This window comes from Triticum dicoccoides, chromosome 3B (genome assembly GCF_002162155.2).
Source record: "Triticum dicoccoides isolate Atlit2015 ecotype Zavitan chromosome 3B, WEW_v2.0, whole genome shotgun sequence".
NCBI classification, from domain to species: domain Eukaryota; kingdom Viridiplantae; phylum Streptophyta; class Magnoliopsida; order Poales; family Poaceae; genus Triticum; species Triticum dicoccoides.
In genome coordinates this window covers 674,626,655-674,644,151 of record NC_041385.1, presented here as the reverse complement: position 1 = coordinate 674,644,151, position 17,497 = coordinate 674,626,655, and the positions used below count along the sequence as shown (strand labels likewise).

Sequence of the window (17,497 nt, the reverse complement as noted above, 5' to 3'; positions counted from 1 at the left end):
TCTGTTCATCCAGCGGCAACACCACGGGGTCCTGTTCATCCAACCCCCACCGGGAACTATTCATCCAAACCCCCCAACAACGCTCACTATTCATCCAGAGGCAGCATCGATCGGCTTCAGTTAGCAGCAGTAGCGAAGGAATCACTCGATCGGGTTTAGTTAACAGCCATCGATCGATCGCTCGGGTTCAGTAACGCGTAGCCTGCAGTGCAATCACTCGGGTTCAGTAGGCGAACACCTCGCTCGGGTTCAGTTAGAGCCCAACGCCTCGCACCCACGCTCGGCCCCAACCACCCACCGTAACCGGGAACACCCTGATATTTTCCTCGCCCTCGCTTCTACCACGGTTTTTCCGTCATGGACGGCCCAAAGAATGTCATGCAGCTGCGTCTCCGGCCTGCCCAGGACAAAAAATCCATTTTCTGTCATGATTTTTTGTCATAGAAGTAGGAGCCCACTACATCTATGATGATACCGGATTTTGTCACAATTATCGTCATAGAAGTGTCATAAGTATGACAAGAAAAAAATTCGTTCGGCCCAAAATGTCACGGATGTGTCTTTTTTTTGTAGTGACCTCCGTACAATTTAGATGGTATAGGTTCTCAAAGGTTAGATCCGCAGTGATGCTTAATCAAAACCTATGAAAGTTGCCAGAGAAATCTCTTTGTGTTCCGAGCAAATACTTGCCAGGAAGAGACTGTGATCTTCTTCGATGCGAGAGATTTATCTCAGACCGAGGAGTTGGCATTACTTGCTCCACAAGTAATGTTACTGTTGTGCTCAAATCTGACCGTTGGACTCGTGTCATTCGGCCATTGGCTGCTATCGATGTCCAATTTGGTCATTTCCCTCCAGGGAAGGCTGCGGCTATAAATAGCCACCCCGCTCCAACGTTGTTCGTTGGCTGCTCCGCTTGAGATTTCTCAGAAGATTGATTTGAGCAACCCCTCTTCGAGTGATCTGAGTTTAAGATACATCGAGAGAAAAATCAAGAGCCCAAACTTAGACCGTGGTTTAGCATCACAGTAGTTCTGAGTTAGAGTTCTTGTACTTGTTACTCTTGAGAGCTGCGAACTCTCTAGACGGATAGGTCTCGGCTCGAGTGTTGAAGAATTGTTGTCTTCACCGAGCTAGATCTTCAGCAACCAAGAGTGATTGTGGTTCGCGAAGGTCGACCGAAGGGTTGGAGATCACCGACAAGGATCTACCACGAGTGAATTCTACTGAAGTCTGATCAGCTTCGAGTTGAAGGAGAATAAGGTGAAGAGAGTTTATTTTCCGTGTTAAGACACATGCCCTCAAACCAGACGTAGCCCTTTGGCAGAAGGGTGAACCGGTCTACCAAATCTCATTGTCGTCATCGAGCACCTCTGGTTCATTCTACTTTACTGCATTTCCTTCAGCAGTTTACTTTCGTGCTCTGTGTCAATAGTTATCTGATCATTATCATTTACTGTGTTTTTCTTACTCATATGCTTCTGTTGTCATTCACATAAGTTATTCTTCGTATCTCTTTCCAGCATTTTCATCACTCCGTTTAGACATCATCATTTTACCTCGGATAACCTTCGTGCATATCTCTCACCTCCCGCATCATGTTCTGCCTCATCCTACTGTGTCTGTTTGCAAGTTGCATTACTCTCTTCGTAGTTAAACCTGTGATTTCGCAAGCACTTACTGGTATCACTTCTTTCATCGGGAAATATGCTTCAGAAGAAGAAGATTGATTCAGTTTATTTCCTCTTTTACTTTATTCCGCTGCTATGATTGGGACCGGTTTCAAAACTTTCGAAAGAAATTTTGAATCTCCCATTCACCCCCCCCCCTCCCCTGGTCGATGTACTCTCGGTCCTAAAACGTTCAACCGGCGTTTTAATGTTTAAATATGTTAGTTTGGAATTGTTTGTGCGGTTTTTTCTAGGTCAACGCGCAAAAAAATGTGTCGGACTAATGTTGGGTGCTTGCGCCGAACCAAATGAAAAGGTGAACACAGCTGTTTGCTCGGCCGACCCAGACAAAGCGCGCGTCCTTTTGAGTTTGATTGCTCTGACCCGCACTATCCAAACAGTACATTAGAGCACGGCGCAGCTTGTCCACCTAGACGGGACACGTTCCATGGACGTGGGAGCGGCGCGAATGAAACGACGGTGGCCGAGCCCCGGAAAAAGGGAGGGCGCCGGCCGCCGGGCTGGTCGCGACGCGGGCAGTGCCAGCGCCATATCCACAAGCTCAGTGCGGAATCGCTGGCCGCGGCGGCCGCCCAGCACGATCGACAGGCTGCAGAATCCACATGCGTCGTAGTACAAAGGGGATACCTTCTCTCCTCCCCAGCTAGACCCACGACGCCACAGCTCAACTGGCGTGTCATCGTATACTAGCGTGTCACCAAAATAACCGGCTGCCATGTGGCGTGAGATCTAGTAGAAGCATAATTATATGATGATGTCTGTCTGTGTGGGGATCTGTCTTGCGCACACTCATTTGGAATCCTAGTACCACCCAGCTAGTAGATAATGTTCGCCAGCGACATCGCGATGGTCAGGCGATTTGCGGCGCTCGATAGCGAGAATAGGATGGATGTCTGTCCATATCAGGGCATGTACAATGGTTCTATCTTAGCAATGCCACGTAGGATAAATGATGAGGTGGAGGAGAGAGAAATCATAAGAAAAAGCTTGTCTTCTCTTATTTAAGATAAGACAAAAGATGATCTCTTAGCACAATATGTCTCACCATGTTTTTAGGAATAACTATTTATTAAACATAAGGCTAAGAGATGACCCATTGTATACACTTTTTTTTTGTCATTTCTAAATTACATGCAAGAGTTAAAATAAGACTACCTTATCAATCATTGTACATGCCCTTACTATTCGTCAGTTTAGGAGTTTGCACCTTTTTCTTTCCCGTCCCTCGTACGAGAGCAGCGAGGAGTTGACCCTGCCGGTCCTTTTCTTTTTTGTCTTTTGAAAAAGGCACTGCCGGGAGAGCGGCGATTTGGTGTCCGGCTCACTTGAGCCCGAGTATGAACAGTACCGTGATTTAAAATAGAAAAAAAGTTTTAACCTTTTTTTTTGGTGCAAGATGCTTTTGAGCGTGAACTCCGTGCAAAATTTTGTAAAGTTTGGACATTCGAGGAGCTCATGGCAAAAAAGACAAAGACAAATTTTGGATGTCTAATTTTTTTTGAAAATCGCACTGTTAATGCCTGATTTTGTCACTTTTGCCATGAACTCCTCGAATGTCCAAACTTCACAAAATTTTGCACGAAGTTCACGCACAAGAGCATCTTGCACCACAAAAAAGATTAAACTTTTTTCTATTTCAAATTGAGGTACTGTTTACCGGGCTAATCTGAGCCCGGGCTCTAGGTTGAAGTATCACACTGCCGGTCCAAATTAACACAGAGGTGAAGGGATCAAGAAACTCGCATGCGAAAAAAGGATCCCAAAGCAAGCAGTGATTAAGCGCGGCAAAAAAATTGGATTTTTTTTCGAAATGGACACGAACTCGTGTGTACTTTCGGCCAAAACAACAATATCACGTGCCATGTGTGGAGACGTACGTTCAGGGATCTTCTGCGACTGAGTTGTAGGCTCGTCGCGTCTGATAGTCTGATGGCAACTTTATTATGGTTAATTTGTAGGGATGAATGAACTCGTCCAATACTTCAAGCTGTACTTTTTTTTTGTATAATACTCCAGATGCTAAGAGCATCTTCAGCCGGCCCCCCAACAAGCCTCCCCAAGCCACTTTTTGAGCGTCGGCGGGCAAAAAACGCCCCAGTCAGCCCCAGAGACCCGTTTTTCGCCGGATTTCACGAAAGTTATGGCCGGCACTACCACCCCAAAGCCAGCCCCCCGGGGGCAGCTGGGGACGCCGGCTGTTGCCTTTTGCATGCACAGGGCCACTCGTCAGCCCCTCTCTCTCCCCTCTCTCTCCTCTCTCCTCCCCTTTCTCTCTTTTCTTTCTCCTCTCTCTTCTTTCTTTCCTTCCACCACCTACCGCACACAGCGCGCATGGCCGGGGCGGGGTTCGCGCTCGCGCGGTCAAAGCCTCCACTCGACCATCTCCTTCCTCCTTGCTTGGTCGCCATGGCCACCATCCTCACAAGATCCAGCCCGTCTCCTCCACGTCCGCCGAGTGGACGTTCCGGCGGACCCGGTCGGCGCCGTCGCTCGCCGCCGAGTTCGCGGGTGGCCCGCTCAAGCGCTGGTGGGACTGGGGCCACGGCTGGCTGCGGCTTCGCCGGCGACCTGAAGATGATCGAGGAGGAGGCGGTCGCGCTCGGTCGGGGCACCTGGGCCCACTTCCTCTACAAGGTGTGCTCCGGGGTCCGCCGCCTCGTCGCGTCCGACCACCCGCTGCCCACCACGCAGTGCCTCAGGGGCGCCTCGCTGCCCCCGTTCCGGCGTTCCGGCGGACGGGCGGTGGTGCCGAGCAGGCCGACGCGGCGGGACGAGCTGAAGGGCGCGCGGGACAAGAAGCAAGGGCGCGGGACGAGCTGCAGGGGCGGGGTGCGCGGGTCGAGCTGCAGGCGCGCGCGGCGGCCGTGTGAGTTGCCGCCGAGCTCGCGCAGCTCCGGGTCGCCTCCAAGCTCGCGTTGCCGCCGCTGCAGTCCACCTTTGGGTTGTCTCCAAGCTCGCGCCGACAGGGAGGGAGGGGAGCACGCTGGACGGCGGCGAGCGGCGTCTTGGTGAGGGCGACGAGCAGCAAGAGGCGTCGTGGCAAGGGCGGCGAGCAGCAGGAGGGCGTGCGGTGGCTACGAGTGGTGCGTGGGGGGGCCAACGAGTGGATAGATTTTCACCCCAAGACTAAATGTTACGCCGGCAGCCCCCTAAGCGGCGAAAAAAAATGCCTCGTGAGGGCTCAACGGCTGGAGATGCTCTAAAAAGAAGTCAATTCGGACGAGGGGATCAAGCAAAGTAACATGTTATCATTCGCCGGCGAACCAAGATATTCGTTGGATTTCCTAAAAAATAAACGGAGATATTCGTTGATGTGCAAGCTCACGCGTCGTCGCCGAACTTCCGGTCGTTCTCGCCGCGGATGACAATTGGCGAACGCTTTATAAATATAGTACATTGTTGTGACCCTTGCGAATCGTCGGGTTGAAGGGACGAATATATACAGCACGGCGGTGAATCGGCCCTCAGGTGCTGTAGTGGAGCTTCACTTTCTGAAACAACGGATTAATCTCTATCTATAGTATTATAAAAATAGAGTTGATGATGATGATGTATCTGTCATCCTGCAATATAGCCTGTCCGATCGAATCGGGTGGTGTCGGTGTTTCAGTGTCGTATCCTTCCTGAAGGCGCCGCCTTGGAGCCCACGTCTCGTCATATGCGGCTTCACTTCTTCACTTAGTGTTAGAGATGGTGTTGCTACGCTCAACGCCTATGTATCTTGCCTTGGGTGTGTTTGGGTGTGTTGTGCGGGCGTGCGTTTGTGTCGGATGCTGTTGATCATTGCTTTATATATAAAGCGGGGCGAAGGCCTTTTTCGGTATAGTCTGTCCAATATATATCTAACGGATAGAAAGAAAACTATGACAATTTACCCACACTCTTCCCCACATTTGCAGATAAGGTTTTCCTTCGTTTAATTTTTTTTCTTTCACAAGATAAACTACTCATACAAATGCATTTTGATTTTCCATGGAACGCACGGGCATTTTGGGCATCTTGCTAGTTACCCCTAAAAACGGATTAATTACACACCGTGCCAAGAGTTAACGCTATGCAATTCGGCTTGTCTCTGAAAGACTAGAGTGCTTCATCAGCAAGAGAATACTTTCAAAAAAATAGTCTAGAGAATTTTTTTTTCAGATAACTAGAAAAAAAATTACTCGCTCCAAATGTCCACTTTTTTTTAAAGAAATGTCCACTTTGTTAAGATGGGACGGCCTAAGCCCACCACATTTGAAACTGCAACGGGACCATTTTAGCCCATACATGTTAGATGGGCCTTCGCAACATCCGAACAGCGTTTTCTGTTTCCTTCGGCCCCTTATCCACATCCGCAACTCCCACATCCCCTTCCCACCAAACCGAGCACCACCATGCCACTGCCGCTGCCCGCCGTGGGCACGGGCACCGCGTCGGCGATAGCTCCGGTCACCGCCGCCGCGGCAGCAGCGCCCCTTAGATATCGTCCCATACGACTCCGCGCATCTCCCTCGACGGTTTCCTCTCCTTCAACCTCTGCGATCTCCAGCTCACCGCCCCCGCCGTCTGCGAGGCATTCCCGCAAACACTTGGCGGGCAGAGGCGACGCCCCGGCGAGGCCCTCAAAGGGCCGGGTGTTCTTCCTCGACGTCAACCCGATATGCTTCCGCGGCTCCCAGCGCAGCCTCAGTGCCTTCGCGCGCTGGCTCGCGCTCTTCTTCACGCACGTCAGCCTCCGCGACCCCGTTGTGGCCGTGAGTATACATCCTCCCAGACCCTACAAAGGAGTCATCTTCCCGTGCTCCTTCCAGTGACTTATTAATTCTCTCTCGTTGTGCTAGGTCTTCGACGGGGCAGGCGGGAACGAGTACCGGAGGCGGCTGCTGCCGTCCTACAAAGCGCACCGGACTCGCGGCGCAGGCACTGGTGCCGATTCCCGCGTGGTCGACGTGCTCCGCGAGTGCAATGTTCCGGTGGGTGGACCAGAGATGGCGGACACAGTTGTGTTAATTGCGCAATCAGCAATGCTCTCTTTGTCACAATTCTTTCTGATCCTAATGTTTTTGTGAACGGCAAACTCAGATTGTGCAAGTCGATGGATATGAAGCAGACGATGTAGTGGCTACCTTGACAGAGCAAGTATTACAGAAAGGTTATAGAGTTGTCATTGCCTCACCTGACAAGGACTTCAAGCAGTTGATATCTGAAGATGTTCAGTTAGTTATGCCCATTCCTGAGATTGGCCGATGGTCCTTCTATACGCTGAGGCATTATGTTGCACAATACAAGTGTGATCCAACTGTAGATTTGAGCCTCAGTGAGTATATGTCTTGTAGGATAATCTGCAACTGTTCAGTTCTTTTTTGTTCATCAATTGATGAATTAGAAGTTATGCTGTGTAGGATGCTTTATGGGTGATGAAGCAGATGGTGTTCCGGGAATCCAGCATCTGGCTCCTGGTTTTGGTCGCAAGACTGCGGTGAAACTACTGAACAAACATGGTTCATTGGAAAACCTACTTAATACAGCTGCAGTTAGAACTGTAGGCAAGGAGTATGCCCAGGATGTGTTGGTCAAACATGCAGATTACTTGCGAAAAAACTATGAAGTTCTCAGTTTGAGGAGGTATGAACTTTTTTATATAATGAACATACAAAACTTTCCCTTCGATCGTATCCATATATTGGCATCTATATACATAAACTTTGCATTGTGGAGTCAATGTAAATAGCTTATTGTACTATTAAGGTACAAAACCTGCCATGTACTCCGTCCCGAATTACTGGTCTTAGATTTGTCTAGATACGGACATGTTTTAGTGTTAGATATATCTGTATCTAGACAGATTTAAGACAAATACTTTGGGACGGAGGTAATACTTTTTTTTTCTACCAAGCAAGTGTTCAAATGTAGTAGCATACTGGACGTATGGTTACAGATATGTCTTTGCAGTAAGGCTGAACTGAATTCTTGGTGGCGTATGAAAAAATGACATATTTCTTTCTCCTGGAACAGGGATGTAAATGTTCAGCTTGATGACAGATGGTTATCCACAAGGGACACTTGTAATGACACCAGTGTGTTATCTGACTTCATCACTAAATTCAACTAAGGACAGAAGCTAAATAGTGGGTAAAAAGCAAATATGACCAATTTTGTTTCTTCCTCTTAAGCTCTATTTACCATCAGACCATCATCAGTGAAAAAAGGCTTTCAATAGTTAGATGAGGCAGTCTCTTGGCAAGGTTACTTGGTAAGAGAATTTTTGTCACAGATCATTGTTTTTAATAATACTGAAACCGAAGTCTTGTTAGACTGGTCATGTGTGGCTGAGGTGCTGGAATAAACTGAAAGTAGTACATTGTTCCTATCAGTTGAGTAGGAAGTTCTTGGTCTGGGTATTCTGGTAGCTGCCGGTTGCTCTCTGTTCCCTCCGTTCACAAATATAAGATGTTCTAACTTTTTTGTGAATTGGATCTATATAAACACATTTTCGTGTGTTTGTTCACTCATTTCAGTCCGTATATAGTCCATATTGAAATATCCGAAACATCCTATATTTGTGAACTGAGGGAGTATCATTTAACAGAAGGGCCTTCAATTTTTAGCAGAGTTTGTAGCATAGGTAATTAGGTATGCAAACTATTGCCGTTAGTTTCGGTAGTCATTCATGGTCTGAACATGTCAGAAACAGTGTCCTTGTGGAACGAACTGTTGTGTGGTTTCGGTTATACTAGCTAGCATTACTCATTGTGTGTTTATGGCAATTCTAGGTTCAGAACTGGAACTCGAACAGCAGCTGTGCCTAACCAACCCACGCTGTTTTTATCTCGTTGAACGAGCAGGTGATGCTGGGTACAAAACGCAGGGGTGTGGTCCAGGAGCAGTGTAGTACTACGTGCAGCGTCACAGTGATGGGAGTGACCCATCGTCTCATCTCACCCGAAGACAGACACCGGACATGCTATCTCAGCTTTTTTTTTTGTCATGCTAGTAGCATATCTTAAAGGAGCCAACACAGATTGCAGATCTGATCTGATGTAATGTAATCCTCGGATGCTATTACTCGCTGCTGCTAATTGAATACTGTGCTGGTCATGTGTGTTGGTCTGGGACTCTGGGTTCGTGGGACGCTGGCCAAATCTAGCGAGGCTTTGTTGTGGCATCGGATGACCACCACGCCAGGCTAGACTGTGTGTGATAAATCTGCTCTGCTTGTTTGCAGTAGTAGCTTTTTCTTTCGTTGATTGATTGATTCAGTTTGATAATGGTGAGTTTCGGAGAACTAGGCTGTAGCCTAGTGGCAAGAGAGCGGCGTCTCCAGCAATCAGGGTTCGAGCCACGTCGGGGACGAATTTCTGGTTTCTCACAAGGGATGCTTCTCCTATATCAATAAACCATGGGTGCTAGTGCCCATGAGTTTCATCGATAATGGTGAGTTTCACGACGGGCCCCCGGGAACGGGAAGCTATGGAATGATTCGGAAAGAGCATCTTGCTGCCTCGGAAAGCATGGCCTGGGCCTGTGGATCTCCGGGACTTGATCGCTCCTGACTTGTGCAAAGGCTCCAAAAAACGGCAGCGCGGACAGTGGAGCATCGGAATGGAATCCAAGGCCCGGCCTAGGAACGGACTCAAATGCTACTCCGTTCTAAAGAATCTAGCTGAGACTGAACGGTCACTGGTTCAGCTGCTTGACCTTCTGAGGCAGTAGAGTACGACAGGATCTGTTTCAGAATGCTGTCTGTTTTCCCCTCCATGTGTGTTTTCCATCGTGCTCTGCTCCGGCATAAAATGGCGGCTACCAACACTATACTGTTACCGGCCAGGGGATTTGTTAGGGTTTGCAGCTGGTTTCAGCAAGCGGGATTACTGGAGTGAGCGAGCAGCGCTTTTCCCGGTTCCCCAGATACTGGAGGAGTGGTGCACTTTGGATTTCATTCATTCATTCACACTCCGATCTTCACTGCATACGAGTAGCTTTTCACCCTTTCATTCATCTTATCTGCGAGTGTCCCGGCTCTTCGGATCCTGACGGCACGGCAGATATGGCAAACCCAAAACGTGCTCGGGCCAGTACTTAATAATTGGAAAGCTCGTACGCTCACCTTCATCTCAGCATGTGTGCATGTGGTGTGTTCTATTCTCTCTGCCCTACTACCTTGTTTTTTCACGTCGATACAAAGATCCAAAGATTGGACGGAGCGCTAAGCCCTAGTCACCCCGAGCTACCCCCCCTCCCGCTTGATCAGTTCATTCTCACAGCAGTACTACGGGCGGGCCGCTGTTGGGCTGGTCCCAATCCAAGGAATCCGATGGCGATGGGGTTCGCCGCACTGCACTGAACTGAGCCGTGTCCGCCATGTTGTGCTCCACTGTCCCCCCTGCACCGCCGCGCGCCGCGCGCGATCTGCGGTGCCACGTCGGGGCATCGGCGCGCCGTGCCAGAGCGCGGAGGGGTGCCGATCGCGCAACGGGAAGCCGTGCAGTGGACAGGACTTCGTTTCTCGTCACGCGCTCCCCTGCTGCAGTGCAGTTCACGCTTGTGGAGCTACAGGCCACGGTCCCTCCCAACTCCCACGCATCTACATCTACTCTCCGGTGGATACGGTGGAGGTGCGCCCACGCACGCGCGCACGGTGGTGTACGAGCGGCGTGCTCCATGGGCGATGGCCCCGGCCGGTTCCGGCTTGGTCCCGGGCACCCACCGGGAGGAGCCCAGTCCGGACCGGTCCGTTCCAACTACATGCACGAAATGCACGAATGATGCGCTCATGCACTTGATCGGCCTCGTTCGCTCGCTCGTCCCAATTTAATAGCCCACGACGGCCGGCGCCCGGCGGCGGGGACCCCGAACGCGATGCACGGGGACAAATTAGTAGCGGTAGGGGCTAGCAAGGGAGCGATCAGTGTACCGCGTTCGTCCTCCCAACGTGATCGATCGTCGCGGATCGCTTCCCTCGATCTCCCGCCCACTCGAAACATGGAGATCGAAGCACAAATGCATCCACGGCCATGCCCCCCACACGCTCTGGAAACACAGGGCCACCCAGACCCGGTGACCGGCGCAGCGGACAGAAAGTTACGGATCCTGGCTAGCCATGCACCGCTGCCCCTGGAGTCCGTCGTGCTCGTGCTCAGTCAGCCATGCCGGCGGCTGCAGGGACCACCCACCTGACGTCATTCCGTTTTTATATTTCTAATTTTGCCTCTCGAATTGGCCTACGGTATGGAACTGCTCTCGGCTGGTTCACGCCGGTCTCGCCCCGACAATGAAGCAAGCACGCGTGCCCCTGTCCTCATCGCCATGGGCAAGGCGGCAAGATGAAGGCCGGTAAATAGTTCCGGAGTTAAGAAGAGGGCCTGCAACTGCAACCCAACCAGGCAGCACCGGACAACACAACACCGAGAGCACGAGGTCGAAATAAATTTGCCTCCCGCCCGCCACGAGTAGTGGCATTTAACCCACCATCCGATCTCCGGCCATGGCAACAATCCGGCATCCGCATATGGAGGCGGAGGGCGACACGTCCCGGTGGCCCTGAATAAATGGGGCACGCGATCGTCAAACATGACATTGGTGCATGTCCGTCCGTCCATGACACCACCTAGAGCTATTACTAGTACTAGAAGAACGCCCGTGCGTTGCAACGGGGCCACATTAACTTTAAGAGTTCAATATTAATATTCTCATACATATCAATCCTTCTTCTCCTTCCGTCTGCCACCGAGACAGGGACCTAGACTTTGTGCTGCTCTTATTGATTTCAAACCCAGACGAGATGGGGTGGTGGGAGGGGGGACGAAAAAACCCAGACGAAACAAAGGAGAAGGAGAGCCTCATCAGTAGCATCATGGTGAATTTCAAACCTAGCGTTGTGCTCCGCCCAACGAACATGGACGCCGCCGCCGGCGGCCCGGTGGAGCTCGAACCCGAGAGACTCTGCTGCTTGCTGGGAGGGGTCGGGGAGGGTCGGAGCACATGAGCATTGACGTGAAGGCAGAGTAGGCCGGGGAGATTACTGTGCACGCCGCACAGCGACTTGGACCTCGGAGGGCCTTAGCTCTGTCAGGAGGAGGTCCCGAGTTCCTGCCGAGGACAGCCTGACGGGGGAGACGCACGTCCGCTCGCGCTGCCCGCAACGCGACCACGCCCTGCCCTAGGGTTCTGCGACGGCGGCAGCGTCGTCCACAGCCACACCCTCTCTGAGTCCTGCCCTGAACTGGGGTTCCGAGATGGCGGCGGTGGCGGAGGTCTCTGAGGTTGGAGAGGGGCAAGATGTAGGACGGCGGAGGCTGGAGCCTGGAGCGATGGCGGCGTTTCGGGATTGCAGGCAGGGGGACGTGCGAGGTGAGTGTTTTTTTCACCGGTTTATGTTGTGTTGCCTGCACGGATATATAGGAGAACAAATAGGTGGATTATAATTCCTTCCATTGTATAAGTGCTGGGAAAGGAAGCGAGGGACAAAAATCAATCGAGGGGCCTTTAAGAGTAGAGATTAGTTAATTGGATTTTTCTTTAAAGTCTGTTATTTGTTTTCTTAAAATTTATTATATGTTTCCTAAATCAAATTGCATTGATGGAATGGATCGATTGATTTGGATAGTCTATTATTTGTTTCCTTCACATCCATTATATGTTTCCTAAAGCAAATTGCATTGATGAGATGGATCGTTTGATTTGGATGGATCGATTGATTTGTTTCCTTAAAATTGGATTTTTTTTAAAGTCTGTTATTTGTTTCCTTAAAATTTATTATATGTTTCCTAAATCAAATTGCATTGATGGAATGGATCGATTGATTTAGATAGTCTATTATTTGTTTCCTTCACATCCATTATATGTTTCCTAAAGCAAATTGCATTGATGAGATGGATCGTTTGATTTGGATGGATCGATTGATTTGTTTCCTTAAAATTGGATTTTTCTTTAAAGTCTGTTATTTGTTTCCTTAAAATTTATTATATGTTTCCTAAATCAAATTGCATTGATGGGAGGGTGACGCATGGAAAGTTATGATCCGTTAAGATTTTTTTCGTTGTGTGAGAGGGTGACGCGAAACTAAACCGGTGGGGTAGGGGAGGGACGAAAAAAACCAGCGAAATGAAACGGGTGGGAGGTGGGAGGAAGTACCAAAGAAGTACCAAAAAAAACCGGGTGAGGTGGGACGAAAAAAAACCTGGAAGCGAGACTACCAACTGCTTCATTAGGAGTAGAGATAGAGAGGATCATCGCCATTAAAAGCCGCAACCAAAACGGGCCCTCTGTCTTGCTCGCCTTTGTTTGCCAAAGCCCTTTGCTGGGCATGCAAAGAGCAGTAATCAGTGCCCAAAATGCACAAAGCTCAACCGCCCCGTCATTCGATGAAAGTTGCTACAGTCACAGGAAAGAAATTCGACTATACAAAGCGGCGAGCCGAGCACATGCATGGACGGACGGATATGACCAGAGGAGGAGGAGGAGGAGGAGCTGCACTTTTGGTCCTTGCGTAGCGTAGCGTATTTTACTGGGCGCTGCCGTTGCGGTCAAAGGGAAAGCGCGACTGCACAGTGCGCGCCGCACCCTTGTTTATTCCGCGACACAGCTGGGGGTTCGGTTCGGCGTCGCTTTTTCCCCTTCGGTTCCCGCGGATTGTTTCGGGGGACACGACACGGTGACAGCCTTGGTCCTTGGAACGGGGACGGCCGGGCCAGCGGCCCCTCCGCCCCCGCTGGATACATGGATCATGGATGGATGTTCTTCCCACCCCGCCCACGATTAGTTTATGCCCCCATCATTTTGTGACAGTACAGTAGCAGGGGAGGGGAGCACCAAACACTTTCTTCTCCTTCTTAATCCGGCCTGCAGCCTTGTCCGACCCTCTTGCCGCCGCTTGTTTTCTCCTCAGCCCAGGCTGGCCAGGTATGTATGCCTGCCTCTGCCTTGCCTGCCAAGAACGTGTTACAAATGGCGCCCTTTTCATCCCCAGAAATGCTGAGCAGTGGAAGAAAGGATAATTTTGGGTGCAAGCAAACATGGCTCATGATCGCCACGTCGCCAGATTGTGTGGAGCTGTTGAGGGACACCAATAACTTCGCTGCCGACCCTCAACAGATCCTGCCTTGCTGGAAATGAGCAAGCGGATCCGGGCGTACAAGGAGGGGGCGCAACAGCTTCCTCTAACGAACAACAAGAGGCAGCGGAAATGAGGGGCGAAACGAACGTAACGAGAGTAACATGGGATTGATGAATGAATGATGACAAGGTACTAGTACTTCTAAATATAACATGCCCATGAGGAGGATCCAGCGATTGCAACAATGTACAGACAAATTTACAGAGCAGCAGCATCAGATTGTAGTGTTCCTCATCCTCCTTTGCTCCCCACAATTTTCTCCTCAACAACCATCACGATGTGCCACTATGTCATCCATGCCATACCAACCTCCCTCTCCCAACTACTGTACCGTCGCAAAATCAAGCTCACTTTGGGTTTTTAATTTTAATTAAACAAATGCGGGAATGCGAACCAAAAACCACAAAACCAATGGAATTAAAGAACAAAAACCAAAAAGGCGGTTTTATCTTCTTCTTCTTCTATCATCATCAGGGACTCCAATGGTGGTCATGGACTGTGTAGGCCTCAGACGGACTCGACGGTGCTGCTCTTCACCTTGGATCTGTAGAGGAGCTTCTTCTTCTTCGACGCCGCGTTGCTGATCGTCAGCACGATCTTGCCGGCCTCGCCGGCCTTGAAGCTGCCCTTCATGATGGGCTCCTCGTTCGCCGGGACCTTCCTCGTCTTCTGCACGATGACGGTGTACGCCCCCTCGGCGTCCGGGGTGAACTCCGCGCCGTGGCTGACCTCCCAGCCGAGCACCCGGAGCTCCCATACAATCGTTGAGTTCTACAATGGCAGATGAACAATTATATAAGTTTGAACGATCCATGCATTAGAGGAATTCATAAGCAAGCACTAATTCATGATGCCAACCTCGGTGACAGGGATCTCAATGGTTTCTTTGGATGAAGCTTTGATGGTGAGCTCGGTGACAGAGTCGGAGGTGGTGAAATCAGGGTCATCTTCCTTGAAGAGGCCTCCAAATTGGACGGGAACTTGCTCCGGCGCAATGTATCTGAATTTGGTTGCACAAGATGAACACTAGTTGAGAACTTTGATCCCTCGAAGATCCAAGTATCCAACAACAAAAACAGAATTTGTTAAACATGTCGTGCACAGTACCTGAAGAGGGTCTCGGGTGACTTGGCCTGGCTGGCGAACACGAACTTGCTCTTGGTGCGCTGGGTGAGGAAAGGGCTCATCATTTTGTTGGCAGCGAGATACCACCATGGCACGTTGATGAACACCTGCATACACACCATGATCCAACCAAACTTATGATCCCATTCCACTTAAACTACTGTAATTAACTACAAGTTGGCATGGTAAACAAATGTTACAACTCAGAATTGGGAAAAGTATGAACAAAAGGAAAAGATGTACAATTTGAGCTATGATGATTACCAAAGCCCACGCCAAAAGACATGAGTCAACTCAAACCAGGACTCAAATTTGAAAGCATAAAGGTCTACCCTTTAGCGCAGTGCCCAAAGAACATGCTTTGGGCTCAATCATTCGCTCCCAGCGTTAAACTGTGAACGGATAGAAACTGAATCTTGGGCACAAACAGCTAGCTACAGCTAAATTTCGATGTGCACTGTCACAATGTTGGATCACAGTTACTGCTGCAGCTGTGAGACTGGAAATAAGCAATTCAATGGCTGAGAGAAGAAGCGTTACCTTCTTGGCGATGAACTCGGGGTAGTTGTCCTGGAGCAGGGCGACGGCCTGGCGGGTGACGGCGCGGTGCTTGCCGAGCATGGGCGGCGAGTTCTTGAGGTCGGTCACCTGCACCATGGAGCAGATGCCGCTGGGCGCGAAGTCCAGCTGCGACAGGATGCCGCGCTCCAGCAGCTGGATGCGCCACTTGAGGAACCGCTCCCGCTTCTCCTCGTCGCCGAACGCCTTCTCGTACACCTCCTTGTCCTGGAACTCGCCGTACACGTTGTAGCAGACGGGGTGGCCCTCCCGGTCGGCGCCGCGGTAGAACACCACCTTCTCCAGCTCCGGGAAGGCCAGGTCAGCCTCCAGGAGCGACTCGATGCCGAAGCGCTTCCGCCAGAGCACGGCGGACCTGAGCATCCCCATCGCCTCCTTCACCTTGAACTCGCGCGCGCGCAGGAACTTGAGCAGCACCGCGTCCGTGCGCTCGTCGTCGCCCACCAGCGGCACGCCCCAGATGAACACTGGCTCGGGCGCGGCTGCCTCCGCCTCCGGTGCCTGCTCTGAGGTGGCGGCGGCGGTTTCCTCAGCCGCTTCCGCCGTCTTGCTGCCCTCCTCGGCGGCCACGACGGCTTCCTCCTCTTTCTTTGGCTCGGCCGGCTTGGCCTCCTCGGCCTTGGGTTCCTCCTTGGCCGGCTCCTCGGCTGCTGCCTCGGCAGCGACCTCAGCCTTGGCCTCCTCGGCTGCTGGCTCCGCCGCGGCCTCGGCCTTGGGCTCCTCCTTGGCCGGCTCTTCAGCCTTGTATTCCTCCTTGGCTGGTTCTTCCGCCTTGGCCGGCTCCTCGGTCTTGGCCTCTTCCTTGGCCGGCGCCTCCGTCTTGGTCTCCTCAGCGGCGGCCTCAGTCTTGGCCTTGGGCGGCGGGGGAGGAGGAGGCAGATTGAACTCACCGGCGGCGAGCGCGGCGACGATCAGCTCCTTGAACTCGTCGAGCGCCTTCTTCTCCGGGTCAGGCAGGTCGGCGACGAGGTTGCTCTCCTCCTTGAAAGAGCCGGTGGCCTCGACGGCGCCCCCATCGTCGGCGACGGCGGCCGTCTCCTCGGCCTCCGCCTCCGCCGCGGGCTCCTCGGCCTTCTTCTCCACCTCCGCCGGCGCCTTCTCGGCGACGACCACCTCCGTGGCCGCGGCGGCGGCGGCGGCGGCCTGTGGCTGCGGCTCCTCTGCCATCTCCGCGAGCTGTTTCAAGCTTTTGCGGTGAAGAAAGACAGAGCAGGAGAGAGAGAGAGGGAGAGGGGGGAGGGAGCACCGGAGGTAGAGAGAGAAAGCTTGGGGTGTTGTGCTGGGACTAGGGTTTGGGGGAGGAGAGATATAGGGAGGGGGCGGGGGCGGAGGCGGAGCAAGGCTGTCAGAGTGCGCTCTTGCGCTGGCCGGACGGAAGAGGAGAACCGAACCAGAGCAAGGAAGGTGGCGCGCCCCCCGTGGGCCCCCGCGTCATGCAACGGATTTGTTCCAATTAATGACGCGTTAATTGCGCTGATTTCTTTCTTGCTGGATGATTTGTTTTCTTGTGCCGGGTAGAAATGAAATGGACGGTGGCGGAGGTATCAGTGGTCACTGCGTATTACTGCCTCCGTTTCAAAATACATTGATTCCACAACAATACTACATGTCTAATTTGGGGCTTTAAATCATCGCAACTGCTAAAAAGCGCTTGGATGCTCGTTTGCTCGCGCGAGCACACACTCTACCAGCAGTCCGACTCCTAGTCGCACGCGCAATCGGGCGCACGTGTCTTTTTTGTCCGAGACGCTTCGTCGGTTCGCGCGACCCGTCTTTACGACAACCATCGACCTGAAGGGCCCACCACTACACCCACCTTTTGGTGCCGTTGGCGTGGTTTTCGAAACTGCTTAGCGAGGGGCGCCGCTGACTTCTCCCAAATCAACCCCCCCCCCCCCGCCGCATTACGCCACCGCAGAAATTGGAGCTCCCGTCGGCAGCCGCAGAGGCCGTGGGTGGTGGTGAAGCGCGCGGGCGGCGGGGACGCATGAGGCTGCGGTGGTGG

The 17,497-nt window shown here is 51.7% G+C and overlaps 2 protein-coding genes across 6 annotated transcripts; one reads left to right on the top strand and one right to left on the bottom strand.

Annotated features, from left to right (window-relative positions):
* Positions 1-6,036: 6,036 nt before the first annotated feature.
* On the top strand, positions 6,037-8,771 carry LOC119277773 (5'-3' exonuclease-like). 5 transcript variants are annotated; one of them, XR_005137305.1, is made up of 6 exons: positions 6,037-6,427; positions 6,515-6,646; positions 6,756-6,990; positions 7,076-7,298; positions 7,689-7,926; positions 8,447-8,771. XR_005137305.1 is itself a non-coding variant. In XM_037559094.1 (6 exons), exons 1-5 carry the CDS (start codon positions 6,068-6,070, stop codon positions 7,783-7,785), a joined length of 1,047 nt encoding a protein of 348 aa, XP_037414991.1. In that variant the 5' UTR covers positions 6,037-6,067; the 3' UTR covers positions 7,786-7,801; positions 8,519-8,771. The 5 variants fall into 5 exon arrangements, 4 of the variants coding, with proteins under 4 accessions (XP_037414991.1, XP_037414990.1, XP_037414988.1 ...); XM_037559094.1 differs by having other exon boundaries at positions 7,689-7,801; positions 8,519-8,771; XM_037559093.1 differs by having other exon boundaries at positions 7,689-7,801.
* A 5,130-nt stretch (positions 8,772-13,901) lies between these two features.
* Positions 13,902-16,794, bottom strand: LOC119277772 (patellin-3-like). The gene is made up of 4 exons (XM_037559090.1): positions 15,454-16,794; positions 14,896-15,020; positions 14,647-14,788; positions 13,902-14,559 (listed from the first exon to the last, which is right to left on the bottom strand). Exons 1-4 carry the CDS (start codon positions 16,657-16,659, stop codon positions 14,296-14,298), a joined length of 1,737 nt encoding a protein of 578 aa, XP_037414987.1. The 5' UTR covers positions 16,660-16,794; the 3' UTR covers positions 13,902-14,295.
* Between the last annotated feature and the right edge of the window lie 703 nt (positions 16,795-17,497).